Source organism: Montipora capricornis, chromosome 11 (genome assembly GCF_036669925.1).
Source record: "Montipora capricornis isolate CH-2021 chromosome 11, ASM3666992v2, whole genome shotgun sequence".
NCBI lineage: Eukaryota > Metazoa > Cnidaria > Anthozoa > Scleractinia > Acroporidae > Montipora > Montipora capricornis.
The window spans coordinates 15,257,305-15,273,137 of record NC_090893.1 but is presented as its reverse complement, the minus strand read 5'-3'; the positions used below and the strand labels follow the sequence as shown (position 1 = coordinate 15,273,137).

The 15,833-nt window shown below is 39.7% G+C and overlaps 1 protein-coding gene across 4 annotated transcripts in view; it reads right to left on the bottom strand.

Moving 5' to 3' along the window:
* LOC138025049 (inactive pancreatic lipase-related protein 1-like) overlaps positions 1-14,930 on the bottom strand; it is a 16,271-nt gene extending 1,341 nt beyond the window's left edge. Inside the window, exons 1-5 of one of the 4 annotated variants that reach the window (XM_068872298.1) lie at positions 14,800-14,930; positions 6,216-6,458; positions 4,366-4,671; positions 3,701-3,895; positions 1,077-1,307 (exon numbers count right to left, since the gene is read on the bottom strand). In XM_068872298.1, coding sequence (XP_068728399.1) covers positions 1,077-1,307; positions 3,701-3,895; positions 4,366-4,671; positions 6,216-6,458; positions 14,800-14,863 — 1,039 coding nt within the window. In that variant the 5' untranslated portion in view covers positions 14,864-14,930. Of the gene's footprint in view, positions 1-1,076; positions 1,308-3,700; positions 3,896-4,365; positions 4,672-6,215; positions 6,459-10,368; positions 10,526-14,799 lie in introns of those variants that run through there. The other 3 variants (XM_068872300.1, XM_068872297.1, XM_068872299.1) reach the window with 3 other exon arrangements.
* Positions 14,931-15,833: the final 903 nt, after the last annotated feature.

The following is a 15,833-nucleotide window of genomic DNA, read 5'->3' as shown; positions in this document are numbered from 1 at the left end:
ATAGAAAATTCACGACAAAGTCATTGTATTCATTTTCCAGTGAATTGGTTCAAATTCTGTTAACCTTTAATTCTTTAGTTCTGACGTTATTCCCATTAACATTTTTTTCGCACAACGGTTGGTGTTATTAAGATTGAAAACTGCTGGGTCTAATAAAACGACTTTCAAATGACTGTCTAATGTTTTTATGCGATTGCTATTGCTACGTGATTCCAATGGAATCTAGATTTGACGACTGGAGTCTAATTGAGTGTATTGGACATTTGGGGAAGGTTTCGTTGTTGTCTTAAGATTGGAAAAAAACTATCATGGGGCAGGGGATGTGTTCTATCCCCTCGTCCTTAGTTGACGAGGCTGATCGGCAACAGACAGGGCTTAACAACATAACCAACCTTAACGGTTTCCGTATGCTCTACTCTCTCCGAAAAGCGGGGATTCCATCCTTTACTGAACTCGTGGATTGCGGTCCAACATGTAAGGCGGGAGGCGCGGTGGCCTCATGGTTAGTGCTCGACTCCGGATCGAGTGGTCCGGGTTCGAGTCCTGGTTGGGGACATTGTGTTGTGTTCTTTGGGCAAGACACTTTACTCTCACGGTGCCTCTCTCCACCCAGGTGTATAAATGGTTACCGGCGAAATGCTGGGGGTAACTCTGCGATGGACCAGCATCCCATCCAGGGGGGAGTAGAAATACTCCTAGTCGCCTCATGCTAATGAGACCGGAGATAAGTGCCGGCCTGATGAGCCTTCTGGCTCGTAAGCAGAGACTTAACTTTACTTTTATGTAAGGTGACACAAAGACAAGGGTTTGTCGTCCTTTTGCCAGCGTACAAAGACGTCTAAAGATGTTGAGATGCCATAAAAATAGCAGTGCTTTCTCTTCACTTTTTCAAAGGCCCCGAATGTTGGACTGCTTAAAAGAGAAAATACCTATTCCGCTAAAGTGATAACGGCAGTGAATAACCTGAAACCCCATGCATGCTTATTAAGAACTTATTGTTGCTTATCAGCAACAGGATCATGTGGAATACACTTCTTCGAATGCTGCTAGAACTCCGAATACTTACGAATACTTACCACAAAAAGGTTTCTTTTTGTTTGTGTTTAAGTAGAAGTTCCCACTTTTGCTGGGATCTGCATAGTATCCCATACGTGAGCATCCATCTGGTTGACAATGCAAACACTTCCCATTCTGAAAGTTTTTGTAACTGTCGCATGGATACGCTATCCAGTGGCATGGTCCTTTCACAGTGGCAATGTAGTAATCAGGAGCTCTCATGTGGTCACACGCTAAAGTATCCACAAGACCTGTTGAGAAAATTATATACTTTATTTCAAGAAAGGAAGACCGCTACGGCAACAACAACTACAAATGCCAATGATATTATTGGTTGAAAGAGGATTCGGGAATAATCGTGCTGCACGTGCCAGTTTGTCGTACTCTGCAAAACAACAACACGAAATAACCATCATCCTCTATCTTTTTTTTTTCTTCAAAACCGTCCACACCAATCCAGGTTTATTGTACTCCGTTCTTGTTCGAGTGCATTATTGAGTGATGTAAGGACTTGGGAAGTTTTAATAACACGAGAGGAGTACGGCTAGTGCTTCTCGTAATTCCAAGGTAGGAGAGTGCAACAGAGAAAGCGACCGAATCCATTGACGAAAAACGGCCATAAATTCCTTCCAATGACTCCAATCGCATCAAAATTTCACGTGGACAACGGCAGATAGTAACACAACACATCGATTGTAGGTTTCAGGGGACCATAAACTTGGCGAGGGAATTATTCCTTAATAAAAACACTCTTTTCCGTCGAGATCCATCGATAAAGGCTTGACTCTAATTCCTCGTGCCACACTTGTTTCGATTTGGCTTAGCGACCAGGGCCTGTGAGTTAGTGTTGAGCCAAATTACACGGGATTAGGAAAGCCCGGAGAGCGGTATAAAGTTCGCCTTAAGAATTCAAGCGAATACATCATTGACTTTCTGGGCCTGAAAGATCATGCAAAAAGAGTTCGGTATAGGTTCCATTGACTAAAAATTGTATCGCAACCACGAACGGTCAACAAGAACTGTTTCACAAAAGACCCAAACATCAATCGTACTTCTGTTGAATGCGATAGGCAGCCTTGTTAAGAAAATTAGAACGCGTGAATTCAGATTACAAAAAACACATCCATATGAGAACATTGCTAACAACAAAAGCAGAGATCTACATGCCGTGTCCTATTTTAAGCTCGAGACTTTCAGCGCTCTACAATACGCCCAAGACTTTGGCACGATAGCAAAGGGGTCTCTCAAAAGAGTTAGTAAATGAGCCGCAAACTGCTACACTCATCCATCGTCACATTACCCTGTACCACAAACGGGTATGTTGCTCGCTGACTTAAACTTTATGTCTCCACTACCTTCTGAAACGCTCCCAAGCCGGGTCGCTAAGCCAAATCGAAACGGATTAGAGTCAAACCTATTTCGATGGATCTCGACGGAAATGAGTGTGATATTTATTCAGGAATAATTCCCTCGCCAAGTTAATGGTCCCCTGAAACCTACAATGGATGTGTTCTGTTACTATCTGTCGTTGTCCACGTGAAATTCTGATGCGATCGGAGCCATTGGAACGAATTTGGCTGTTTTCCGTCAATGGATTCGGTCGCTTCCTCTCTTGCACTCTTGGTAAGATAAAATAGAGAGAGGAGCAACTGGAACGCAAACTTAACGAAATTGCTTCAAATCGTCGATCGCGACCTGGAAACCACAAAAGACACGGAAGGAACTACAGAGGACTTCAGGTGGGAAAATTCTATTGAAAAAATCACTCCTGATTTTGCCTTCCAATTCGATACATTTTTCCCCATACAAACCTTTCTAATTTCGCCATTATCGAAATAAGCGGTCATGTTGTTATGATGTTCAAATTATGTCACGCGCGAATCATAGAGCTTGGGTCACCAATGGTTTTTATTTAGCTCTTATTAACCGAGCAGGAGGTCTGTATGGGAGAATCAATTTAATTCGTTTAATGTAACTGGTTTGTACTAACTGACATTTTGCTTGCGAACGGCGATGAGTGGCGATGAGCTGAACTCAATTCTGTCAAAGTTTGCTCGTCATCCTCTCTTTTGTCATCATGCTGTTTGGCACTTCCATAAATAAATATTGTTAGAAGAAAATACTCAATATTTTTTCATTATAGTTTGCATCTTTTCACCGCAAAACATTAAAGGTCTAGATGCCGGTCTAGATGGGAAAATCTAGACCGTGGTCAATATCGATTTCAGCCAATCAAATTCGTGAACTTGGTATTTCCCAGTCCTTGTGAGACAGAGCCATATAATAAAAGGGAATCTTCGCTGATCTCATTGATTATATTATGTTTCATTAACATACGAGTTTGCACACAGAAGGCATCACCCTATAGCTATTTACAAATAGACTTAAGAAGGTAAAATGACTTGTTAATCTTTAAGTTAGTGTTTGGAAAGTTTGAATGCCATGTTTGAATGCGCCATACAAATCTGCGTATTTAATGAGAAAAAAATAAATATGCACGGTATGCACGTGCGTTTCACATTTTGATAATTTCTTTGGCTTCTCAGTTAAGATCGTCTTTTTCAGTCTCGGGATTCGTAATGACTCATTTAACCTGGGGAAATTTTATACATCTCTTCAACCCCTAAAATGACTACAAACGTACCTTTAAAAATATTGAAGAATGAACAGCCAGGCTGTTTATGACCACCATTCGGGTAAAAATCGGCGTCACCCATGTTTAAAGTGGTGCCAACAAACCCTGCATCAGTGTGTATGACGTCCACAAATGTCGCATCACTTTTGTCCAGGCGATACTCTTTCTTCGCCTTGTTAAAATGCGGGCCAGCGGGATCTAAACCTGCGTTTTGTCATGAAAACAACAAATAAGGTGTGAGTAACAAGGGCCGTTTGGGGAGCGAGACGTGACAGCAAAAACAACTTGAAGAGAACTTCAACTCCAGAAAAAAAAAAAAAGACAACTTTAAACCGCTAGATATAACAGTTACAAGCAGATCCGTTCGAAAATGCACACACCGGAGAAAAATAATTTCGAAAATTATTCCTTACTGGCTTTCACATTTCTCTGATGCTCGCTTTCGTTTATCGACAAGGCATTTTCGTCTCCAAGTACAGAGTAAAATGGTATGATAGCCTTTTACAGTTTGACCTGTAATGATATCGCGGCTGCTGCATAATTTGGTTCAAATTAATTTGCGTTATGTTGAAAAGGTTGCGAGGCTTAAACCGGAACAAAGTAAGGACAGCCTCGCTCTCATTCAGAACCTAGGCTACTCAGCCGCAACCTTAAGATAATTTATTTGCTAATACCAGTTATTCGACCAAGTGTAACACGATGCTCTTTCAAATAGCTCCCAGCATATCCAGCAACATGCGCCCCAAGGCTAAAGCCCACGATGTAGAAACGTTCTCCCAAACTGGGACCACCATTGTTCTGGGACATCAGGAACATTGCAAGAACAGCAATCTGTCTACCAATGAGCCGAGTGTTTTCCGCCGCTTGGAAATAATTTGTAGCTGCACCCTTAGACCAGTCAACCAAAATCACATTGCAGTCTAACGCATCTAGTAACGCGTCCTTCATTGGCTTCATCCATGGACTGGCGGCGACACTCTCTGAGACAAGAGACAACAAGTAATAAAATGACAAAGTTTCGGCATGCCTTTAATCGCTGCTGTAATGTATTGGGCCGCTAAGTATGTTGGGATAGGAAAAACCATGTGCTTTTGATAGCGGCGGCCATGTTACGTTTGCAATGAAATTGGTTGAGTTAAATCTGTTTGTTTGGATACTTTTTTACTCTCGGGAATACTACATTGGCGACGAGGAGAAACGAAAAGCAATGGAAAAGAGCGTGTTACCGAAATTTGATTGTTTATCTGATCCAGCGACGATTGGTCCCCGATGGAAAAGGTGGTTAACCTTATTCGAACTGTACGCGGACGGGAAAGGGCTTATTATAAGCGAAGGAACCACAGCAGCAACTAAACAGCGGCGACGTGCAATGTTACTCCACCTGCAAGGGGAAGATCCCTGATTTAAGCATCGGCCATGCCTATGACTATGAACTACACGATCGCGATGCTGAGCAGAAAGCTAAGAGTAAAGCTTACGCAGACATACACCGCAGGGCTAGCCCTTCCAGCATTGAACTGGGTGATGAAGTGCTTGTCCAACAAGACAAGACTAACAAACTCAGCACAGCATTTAACCCAAATCCCTGTAAGGTTGTCAGCAAGACTGGGAACAGCCTTGTTGTAGAGAGTCCAACAGGGAACCAGTATTCCAGAAACACAAGTCATGTGAAGCAATACATTAGAGAGGGAGATCCCACACTCCAACAAGGGTCAGACTCTGTGTCAACACCCCCCACACCCCAGCAGGAACTAGACCTTGTGCCATCACCTTACCAACCAACCGTACCAGAATCGACTGCCGGGCTGCTGGGTAGAGGGGAGTGCCCCAATCTGCAGGAGAATGGTGGAGCGGCACCAGAACCATCAAGGAATCAGAGACCACAGAGGACAAGGAGATTGCCAGAGAGATTAAGAGATTATATTGTTAATTTTCTTTGGGGAACATGAACACTGATTCTCTCTCTTCAGAAGTATATACAGTTTGAACATTTAAGTTTTAGAAGAAGAGACTTCATCGTTAGTATAGTTGACTTTATTGTTCGTGGAGATTTCTTTATTCTTGTAAGAGAGCATTTTTCTGAGGATAGGGGAGATGTAATGTTTTGGGCCGCTAAGTATGTTGGGATAGGAAAAACCATGTGCTTTTGATAGCGGCGGCCATGTTACGTTTGCAATGAAATTGGTTGAATTAAATCTGTTTGTTTGGATACTTTATTACTCTCGGGAATACTACAGCTGCCTTTAAGATAAATAGGGAATTTGAATGGCTGAAAAACGACCGGAAAGGTTTGGGTTTCGAATAACGCAAGGGAGGTTTCTATGAATACGTAAATGAAGATATCCCACCCATGATAAATCATTGTTTGGCTTTCTATTTGAAGAAAAAAAAAAAAAAGCAAATCGGAAATCTTTATGTTTTCTTTGTTAATATTTTCTACTTGAAACAGATGTAACTTATGTGTAAGCGAATGCTACATAAAATAATTTTGAATGATTTTATAGTAGCTCTAAAAAAAACTTACCTGTAAACCCATGAACAACGAAAATTGTTTCATGGCGCAGGATGTTGTAATTAGAAGCGGCCAGCTTACTTTTGTTTTCATCGTCAATAGTTTGAGGGATTTCCCGGTTTTGCCTTGTGAACAAGTAAAACGCTGTATTTATCTTAGACGGGCTCTGTGGCAACCGCCAAGGATCTGCAGTGTTCTTGAAACAACCATACTTGGTGTAACAGACTGAACGTTGAAAAAACCCTGGAAGAAACCCTTGAAAACAAAAACAAAACAAAAAAAAACAAACAAAACAAACTATTTTTTTGAAATTTCGTCAAAATAGGAAATACCACTTTCCGCTAGAAAGAGCAGCTCAATTAAAGAGGATCGTCAAAATGTTATGTACTGACCTTGCAACGTGTTCTCACCAATTAAATCAGTTAACTAATCGTGTTCCCATTTTCACACCAATAAACACAAAACATCTTTTTATCCAACTTTGAATGGCATCAACTCTTCAGTAAACCCCAGCGCTAGCGTGGGCTTTACTGCTGTAGTAGTACTCGCTAAAATTATTAAATTGTTCACCCGGTCAAATCCATCCTTGAACTCTGTGATCAACTCTGAGTTGCTCATTCCATGTACAGAGGAGCCGTGAATGAGTCATATAATACAGTCAACTCTCTCTTAACGGACACCTCACTAAGATGGACACCTCTATAAGACGTACAACTGGTGCTGGACCCGGCCGTTTCTTAGTCACTTTACTATAACCAAACTCTCTATAAGACCGACACCTCCATAAGAGGAACAGCGGACACTTTGAAATCGTCAAGGGACGCTTGTGAGGTGCTGAATGTGACCGGAAATTACGATTTAGGGAAGAAAAAACTTGTACGTGACTCTTTTTAACACCTGAGACGTTTAATTGACAGCTCTTATCTTGTCACCAGAATACAAACCATGAGTACAAGTTTAAATTAAATCTGTCCCACTCGAAAAACAACTTGGAGGTGACAACCGATTTGTATTACAAATCTAAAACAGGTAGGTTTCGTTCAAGTAAACAACTTAAAACAACTTACATGGCAACAACTTAATTAACAACTTACATGGCCGTGCGTATCTCCGCACGGCCATGTAATATCCTGTATTTCTGTCTCAAGTCCATAATTAAAATTAAGTTTTGAGGCGGGAAATAGAAATCAAAAACAACTGCGAAAATGGCTACTTAGAGTAAGAGTTCTAGTCGATTGCTCTAAGTCACAGACTTTCGGACTAAGTGATTTTTTTATTTTTATTATGGCACACAGTTTAGTCGAATGAAAAGTAATTAAAGGCAGTCTTGAATTCCCCGGATTCCTCACTGTGGATTCCGGGTTTAATGTCCCTAATTCAATCCACCTCTTCAAGAGATTCCGGATTCTTCACCGGCCAGCAAGATTCCTCATTTTAGTGGTATTCGAAGCCCATGATTCCAACTTCTACTGGATTTCGGAATTTGGCTAATGGAAGGATAAATGGAGCGAATGGTACGACTTTTTCCATAGGTTTCGATACTATTTCATTTTAGGCTCCTAAAAGATCCGAAAGCCGGAATCAAGCACATGGCTTGGATTTTGCATAAAATTTCAGTCGAGTGGCACAAGAAGAATCCTCGACCACTCAACTTTGTTTAGAGCATGATTGAAAAGCAGGTACGTGGTGCAAATATCGGCTCCAGCCGTGTAGAATGCCGGTTCACAATTTTTCCCAAACTCGTAGATTATTTCATGGTGATGCACCCACCTCCATGTACTTAAAACTGCGATGGTTTTATGCTTTCGATCCATACTAATTAGGTTATTAGGCAACTTATATTTGGATCCTAGCTATAGCCTTTCAGCCGTCGGAAGTTTGTATAAAGAATCAACCATTTTTGGCCTCATGGTAAGGGTCCCCCCTTTGCAAAATTTTGGAAAATCCCAATTTCGACACTTTCGGAAAAGTCGCCATTTCTCTTATTCTAGGTCTTTCTTTAATGCGTTACTGAACTAGCACGATATGACAATAGGCGATTTGCATGATATCGTCATTTACTAAGAACACCAGACTGCTTAAACAATTGTTTCTTTCTTCACAGGAGAGAAGAAAAATCTGAATAACAAAGCATTTTGACAAAGCATTCTGGTATCTGTCGTAAACTGACACTACCATGCAAACAGTCGCCTATAAAAAGAGAGGTTTCCTTTCATTGTGCTGTAGTATAATTGTTCTCTATCACATTAACATTTTTATGGCTCAGTTTGACATTAGCATGAATTGTTTTTCATAACTTTCATATCTTGTTTAAAATTACACAACATTCATGCTTAAGCGGTTTGTGACCACTTTTTCGCCATTTCGAAAATGAATCAAACAACTTGGCATATCATCAGTATCTACATAATAAACAGAACATTACATGGCCGCTTGCGGAAAGGAATTTTGCCTTCTCGCGCTAAAAGTATCTTTGACGAGTGAGGGTACCAAACGAAACTATCTACACTAGAAGATAAAATTCGAATCCTCTCGTGGACATGTCAGTTGTCTGTGTCAAAACTAGTTATTCAACTAAGAGCGAGTTTAAGCATATATTGTCCCGAATTTTGAGGAAGGTATTTACAAAGATTGCCAGTGGCCAACCATCTACCCGTCGGTTGTAATATTAATTAAAAGACACAGATGACCATGATCAGTTTAACAAATTAAAAGGACGACTTCGCAGCTTGCCATCAAAAATACAATTATTTGCTAGTTTGTACTTTCCGATAGGTTTATCTAGTTATTTAATTAGACAAACCAGGCAATTCGACCCAGGCTTGACTAAAATATTCAAAATCACCAAACTTGGTTGAAAATTGACCGATTTCACAGAAGATAGTTCATGTTGTCTCAACTCAGTTCGAATTCTTCAGTGGTTATTTTTACAGTTCGATATCTTCTCTTATTCATATAGACGATTTTGGAAGACAATATCTATAATATTGTAAATAATCACATATCGTAAACGGGAATTTGATTAAAGAAACGTCTACTTCTAAAAATAAAATAAGAAGCTCGAGGAACGGAGAATGGGGAATTGGAAACGTGGAATCCCCGAACTCAGTGTGAAATCTCTAGAACGGAAATTCTCAAAAAATGATAAATCCCTGAAAGGGAGAATTTATAAATAAGGGAATCTCAAAAATGGCGAATCTTCAAAAGGAAGGAGTGCTATAGATCTATTCTGATACAAAACTGCTCATATTATAAAGGAAATAACACAATGTTTCTATAACAGTGAAACTGGAAATCCTCCAATCAACCAAAGTGTTGGTCAAGTCTTGGGCTAAACTGAGCAGCTTCTTGACCTTTGAAACTTCCCTTGACTTATCACATCGTGCACTACAGTCCCCCCCCCCCCCCCCCCCCCCCCCTCGCGGAAACTGACAAGAACCACCAAACCTTGATTGAATAATTGGATACCGGTCAGTAGTAGAGTATTCATGATATTTCTACTATCTGGAATAGCTTTCGGAGAATTCCACGTCATTTTTGCCGGACGTCATACTTTTTGTTATCCACTGGACATCATTTGCCTAATCGTGTCTTTCTTATTTCAGGTATTCTCCGTTTTAGAAATTCCCCATTCAGTTTAGAGACTCCTCGTTCCCCGTTCCACATTGTCTTGCATGTACCCCTTTCTCGTTTTCTCCAATTAGAGATTCCAGTTGAACAACTCCAAACAGTCGGGTTTGACTCGAAATTGACCAATTTCACTGACGACACTCGTCAAGTTGTCTCAAATCTTGCCGACAAAGAGGCTATTTTACCACTACGATTCGCATCAGTTCCTACAGACGATTATTAAGAGGCAAATATTTTAGTTAATGCGTAATCATATATCGAAGGGCTTAATTAAAGGGAATCAAACTCAGTATTGAAAATAGCTTGTGGTAGTTGAGTCTTAATAAATGATATTTTTCGGCTTGAATCCGATTGGTCTTTGTCAACATATATGTACCTATGAAAAAGTCGATTTGGTGAGCTTACAGACGCATGAAAAAATTTATAATTCCGCACGAATGTTATTATTAATGTCATACGTATACCTCAATATTGAAATTAGATTAACGATAGTAAAAAAAAATAACTTACTCGTAACTGAATGCTATCTACTTACCCTGTCCCATTGTTACAAGTGTTAAAAACACGAAAACGACTGTGTTGCAGTTGGCGACTGCCATTCTCTAAACACGTTCCGATTAGTGATATGACCACTGCTTTCTTAGTGTCGTGAAATGAGACAGTTCGTATCTGCTTGGCGTATGTTAATTAACAATTAGACCCGTAGCCCGCAAGGTCCACGGGGCAATAGCCCATGAAGCGAAGCCAAATCGGCTATTGACCAGTGGCCCTTGAGGGCGAAGGGTCTAATTGTTTTAGTATCACCCAACTAGTCGGGAAGAAAAGGCAATAATAAAGTTAACAAATGCAAGTTGAAGAAATATTTATTTGGGAATAAAACGAAAGAAAGGGTCATGCTTTTCGCTACTCGAGGACTATTACTAATAGTCCTCTAGTAGCGTAGCCTATCAAAATTCAGCATTTGCATTAGTCCACTAGTTGGGTGATACTAATTACAAATACTCGTAGAATGCTATTACAAGACGCCTAGAAGGGCGTATCCGTGGGCTGCACAAACACTTAACACAAATTGTCCAGTACAGTGAACTACAACTACACGTGAAGTTCGGAAAATGGGAAGAGATTCCCAGAAAGATAAATCTGCAATTTAAGGTGGCTCAAACCAGCTTCAACTCTTGAAAGGAACGTTCTTATTAGAAGGATTGACACTACAGCACTTTATCACTTAACATCAATGATGTTATGGTATCATATCCAACACCGACTATTGCTGTTACCAAACTCTCTATAAGACGGACACCTCCATAAGACGAACAACGGACACTTTGAAATCGTCAACGGACGCTTGTGAGGTGCTGAATGTGACCGCAAATTACGATTTAGGGAAGAAAAAATCTTGTACGTGACTCTTTTTAACACCTGAGACGTTTAATTGACAGCTATTATCTTGTCACCAGAATACAAACAGTACAAGTTAAAATTAAATCAGTCATTGTCCCACTCGAAAAATAACTTGGAGGTGACAACCGAATTGTATTGTAATCTAAAACAGGTAGGTTTCGTTCAAGTAAACAACTTAAAACAAACTTTAAACAGACGCGTATTCACTGTACACAGACAGGTTCAGCGTTATTATCTTAAAATTCCTGGGGTCATGTTACGTCGACTCTCTATAAGCCGGACACCTCTCTGACTGACGGACAGCTGAGGCCGGTCCCGATGGTGTCCGTCTTAGAGATAGTTGACTGTATCTCTCTTCTGAATTTTTTTTCTCTCAGATCAACTATTATAAAGAATTTCTTCTCTCGCCTAGTATCGTCAACTTAACCGGCAATCAATGGCTCGCTCACTCGTGAAATATTTTCAACATTCGAAGAGAAATTTCGTATCTCCGCACGGCCATGTAATATCCTGTATTTCTGTCTCAAGTCCATAATTAAAATTAAGTTTTGAGGCGGGAAATAGAAATCTAAAAACCACTGCGAAAATGACTACTTAGAGTAAGAGTTCTAGTCGATTACTTTAAGTCACAGACTTTCGGACTAAATGATTTTTTTTATTATTATGGCGCACAGTTTAGTCGAATGAAAAGTAATTAAAGGCAGTCTTGAATTTCCCGGATTCCTCACTGTGGATTCCGTGTGAATGTCCTTAATTCAATCCACCTCTTCAAGAGATTCCGGATTCCTCACCGGCCAGCAAGATTCCTGATTTTAGTGGTATTCGAAGCCCACAATTCCAGCTTCTACACACAAAAATTTTCTGGTTTCGAAATTTGGCTAATGGAAGGATAAATGGAGCGAATGGTATGACTTTTTCCATGTGTTTCGATACAGTAACTATTTCATTTTAGGCTCCAAAAAGAGCTGAATGAATCAAGCACATGGCTTGGATTTTGCATAAAATTTCAGTCGAGTGGCACAAGAAGAATCCTCGACCACTCAACTTTGTTTAGAGCATGATTGAAAAGCAGGTACGTGGTGCAAATATCGGCTCCAGCCGTGTAGAATGCCGGTTCACAATTTTTCCCAAACTCGTAGATTACTTCATGGTGATGCACCCACCTCTATGTACTTAAAACTGCGATTGTTTTATGCTTTCGATCCATACCAATTAGGTTATTAGGCAACTTGTATTTGGATCCTAGCTATAGCCTTTCAGCCTTCGGAAGTTTGTATAAAGAATCAACCATTTTTGGCCTCATGGTAAGGGTCCTCCCTTTGCAAAATTTCGGAAAATCGCAATTTCGACACTTTCGGAAAAGTCGCCATTTCTCTTATTCTAGGTCTTTCTTTAATGCGTTACTGAACTAACACGATATGACAATAGGCGATTTGTATGATATCGTCATTTACTAAGAAGACCAGACTGCTTAAACACATGTAAACAGTTGTTTCTTTGTTCCAAGGAGAGAAGAAAAATCTGAATAACAAAGCATTTTGACAAAGCATTCTGGTATCTGTCGTAAACTGACACTACCATGCAAATCGCCTATAAAAAGAAAGGTTATCTTTCATTGTGCTGTAGTATAATTGTTCTCTACCACATTAACATTTTTATGGCTCAGTTTGACATTAGCATGAATTGTTTTTCACAACTTTCATATCTTGTTTAAAATTACACCACATTCATGCTTAAGCGGTTTGTGACCACTTTTTCGCCATTTCGAAAATGAATCAAACAACTTGTTTTTAATCTAGGCATATCATCAGTATCTACATAATAAACAGAACATTACATGGCCGCTTGCGGAAAGGAATTTTGCCTTCTCGCGCTAATAGTATCTTTGACGAGTGAGGGCACCAAACGATACTATCAACACTAGAAGATAAAATTCGAATCCTCTCGTGGACATGTCAGTTGTCAGTGTCAAAGCTAGGAATTCAACTATGAGCGAGTTTAAGCATATATTGTTCCGAATTTCGAGGACTGAGGTGTTTACAAAGATTGCCAGTGGCCAACCATCTACCCGTCGGTTGTAATATTAATTAAAAGACACCGATGACCATGATTTAACAAAAAGGACGACTTCGCAGCTTACCATCAAAAATACAATTATTTGCTAGTTTGTACTTTCCGATAGGTTTATCTAGCTATTTAATTAGACAACCCAGGCAAGTCTACCCAGGCTTGAGTAAAATATTCAAAATCTCCAAACTTGGTTGAAAATTGACCGATTTCACAGAGGATAGTTCATGCTGTTTCAACTCAGTTCGAATTCTTCAGTGGTTATTTTTACAGTTCGATATCTTCTCTTATTCATATAGACGATTTTGGAAGACAATATCTATAATATTGTAAATAATCACATATCGTAAATGGGAATTTGATTAAAGAAACGTCTACTTCTAAAAATAAAATAAGAAGCTCGAGGAACGGAGAATGGGGAATTGGAAACGTGGAATCCCCGAACTCAGTGGGAAATCTCTAGAACGGAAATTCTCAAAAAATGATAAATCCCTGAAAGGGAGAATTTATAAATAAGGGAATCTCAAAAATGGCGAATCTTCAAAAGGAAGGAGTGCTATAGATCTATTCTGATACAAAACTGCTCATATTATAAAGGAAATAACACAATGTTTCTATAACAGTGAAACTGGAAATCCTCCAATCAACCAAAGTGTTGGTCAAGTCTTGAGCTAAACTGAGCAGCTTCTTGACCTTTGAAACTTCCCTTGACTTATCACATCGTACACTACAGTCCCCCCCCCCCCCCCCCCCCGCGGAAACTGACAAGAACCACCAAACCTTGATTGAATAATTGGATACCGGTTAGTAGTAGAGTATTCATGATATTTCTACTATCTGGAATAGCTTTCGGAGAATTCGACGTCATTTTTGCCGGACGTCATACTTTTTGTTATCCACTGGACATCATTTGCCTAATCGTGTCTTTCTTATTTCAGGTATTCTCCGTTTTAGAAATTCCCCATTCAGTTTAGAGACTCCTCGTTCCCCGTTCCACATTGTCTTGCATGTACCCCTTTCTCGTTTTCTCCAATTAGAGATTCCAGTTGAACAACTCCAAACAGTCGGGTTTGACTCGAAATTGACCAATTTCACTGACGACACTCGTCAAGTTGTCTCAAATCTTGCCGACAAAGAGGCTATTTTACCACTACGATTCGCATCAGTTCCTACAGACGATTAATAAGAGGCAAATATTTTAGTTAATGCGTAATCATATATCGAAGGGCTTAATTAAAGGGAATCAAACTCAGTATTGAAAATAGCTTGTGGTAGTTGAGTCTTAATAAATGATATTTTTCGGCTTGAATCCGATTGGTCTTTGTCAACATATATGTACCTATGAAAAAGTCGATTTGGTGAGCTTACAGACGCATGAAAAAATTTATAATTCCGCACGAATGTTATTATTAATGTCATACGTATACCTCAATATTGAAATTAGATTAACGATAGTAAAAAAAAATAAGTTACTCGTAACTGAATGCTATCTACTTACCCTGTCCCATTGTTACAAGTGTTAAAAACACGAAAACGACTGTGTTGCAATTGGCGACTGCCATTCTCTAAACACGTTCCGATTAGTGATATGACCACTGCTTTCTTAGTGTCGTGAAATGAGACAGTTCGTATCTGCTTGGCGTATGTTAATTAACAATTAGACCCGTAGCCCGCAAGGTCCACGGGGCAATAGCCCATGAAGCGAAGCCAAATCGGCTATTGACCAGTGGCCCTTGAGGGCGAAGGGTCTAATTGTTTTAGTATCACCCAACTAGTCGGGAAGAAAAGGCAATAATAAAGTTAACAAATGCAAGTTGAAGAAATATTTATTTGGGAATAAAACGAAAGAAAGGGTCATGCTTTTCGCTACTCGAGGACTATTACTAATAGTCCTCTAGTAGCGTAGCCTATCAAAATTCAGCATTTGCATTAGTCCACTAGTTGGGTGATACTAATTACAAATACTCGTAGAATGCTATTACAAGACGCCTAGAAGGGCGTATCCGTGGGCTGCACAAACACTTAACACAAATTGTCCAGTACAGTGAACTACAACTACACGTGAAGTTCGGAAAATGGGAAGAGATTCCCAGAAAGATAAATCTGCAATTTAAGGTGGCTCAAACCAGCTTCAACTCTTGAAAGGAACGTTCTTATTAGAAGGATTGACACTACAGCACTTTATCACTTAACATCAATGATGTTATGGTATCATATCAAACACCGACTATTGCTGAAAAGATTTGTTCATTTTTGTGACGTAAAAAGTTACCGTGGCAACAGGAAAGCCCTGCAAAAGCACCTTATGTTTTGGCTTTAGCTGCTCATATCTCAAAAACGAACTCTGCGAGCCCCATTTTTTTATTTCTAAAATGTGATCAGCATGCCAGAATGAAATTTTCTGCAAAGTTAAAAACAAAATTTGTGGAGCAGATTTAGAGTCACCTTAAATAATTGAAAATTTAAGGTGGTTCTGAATCTGTTTGACAGAATTTTTTAAACTGTGCCGAAAGTTTTATAGACGATTCGTCT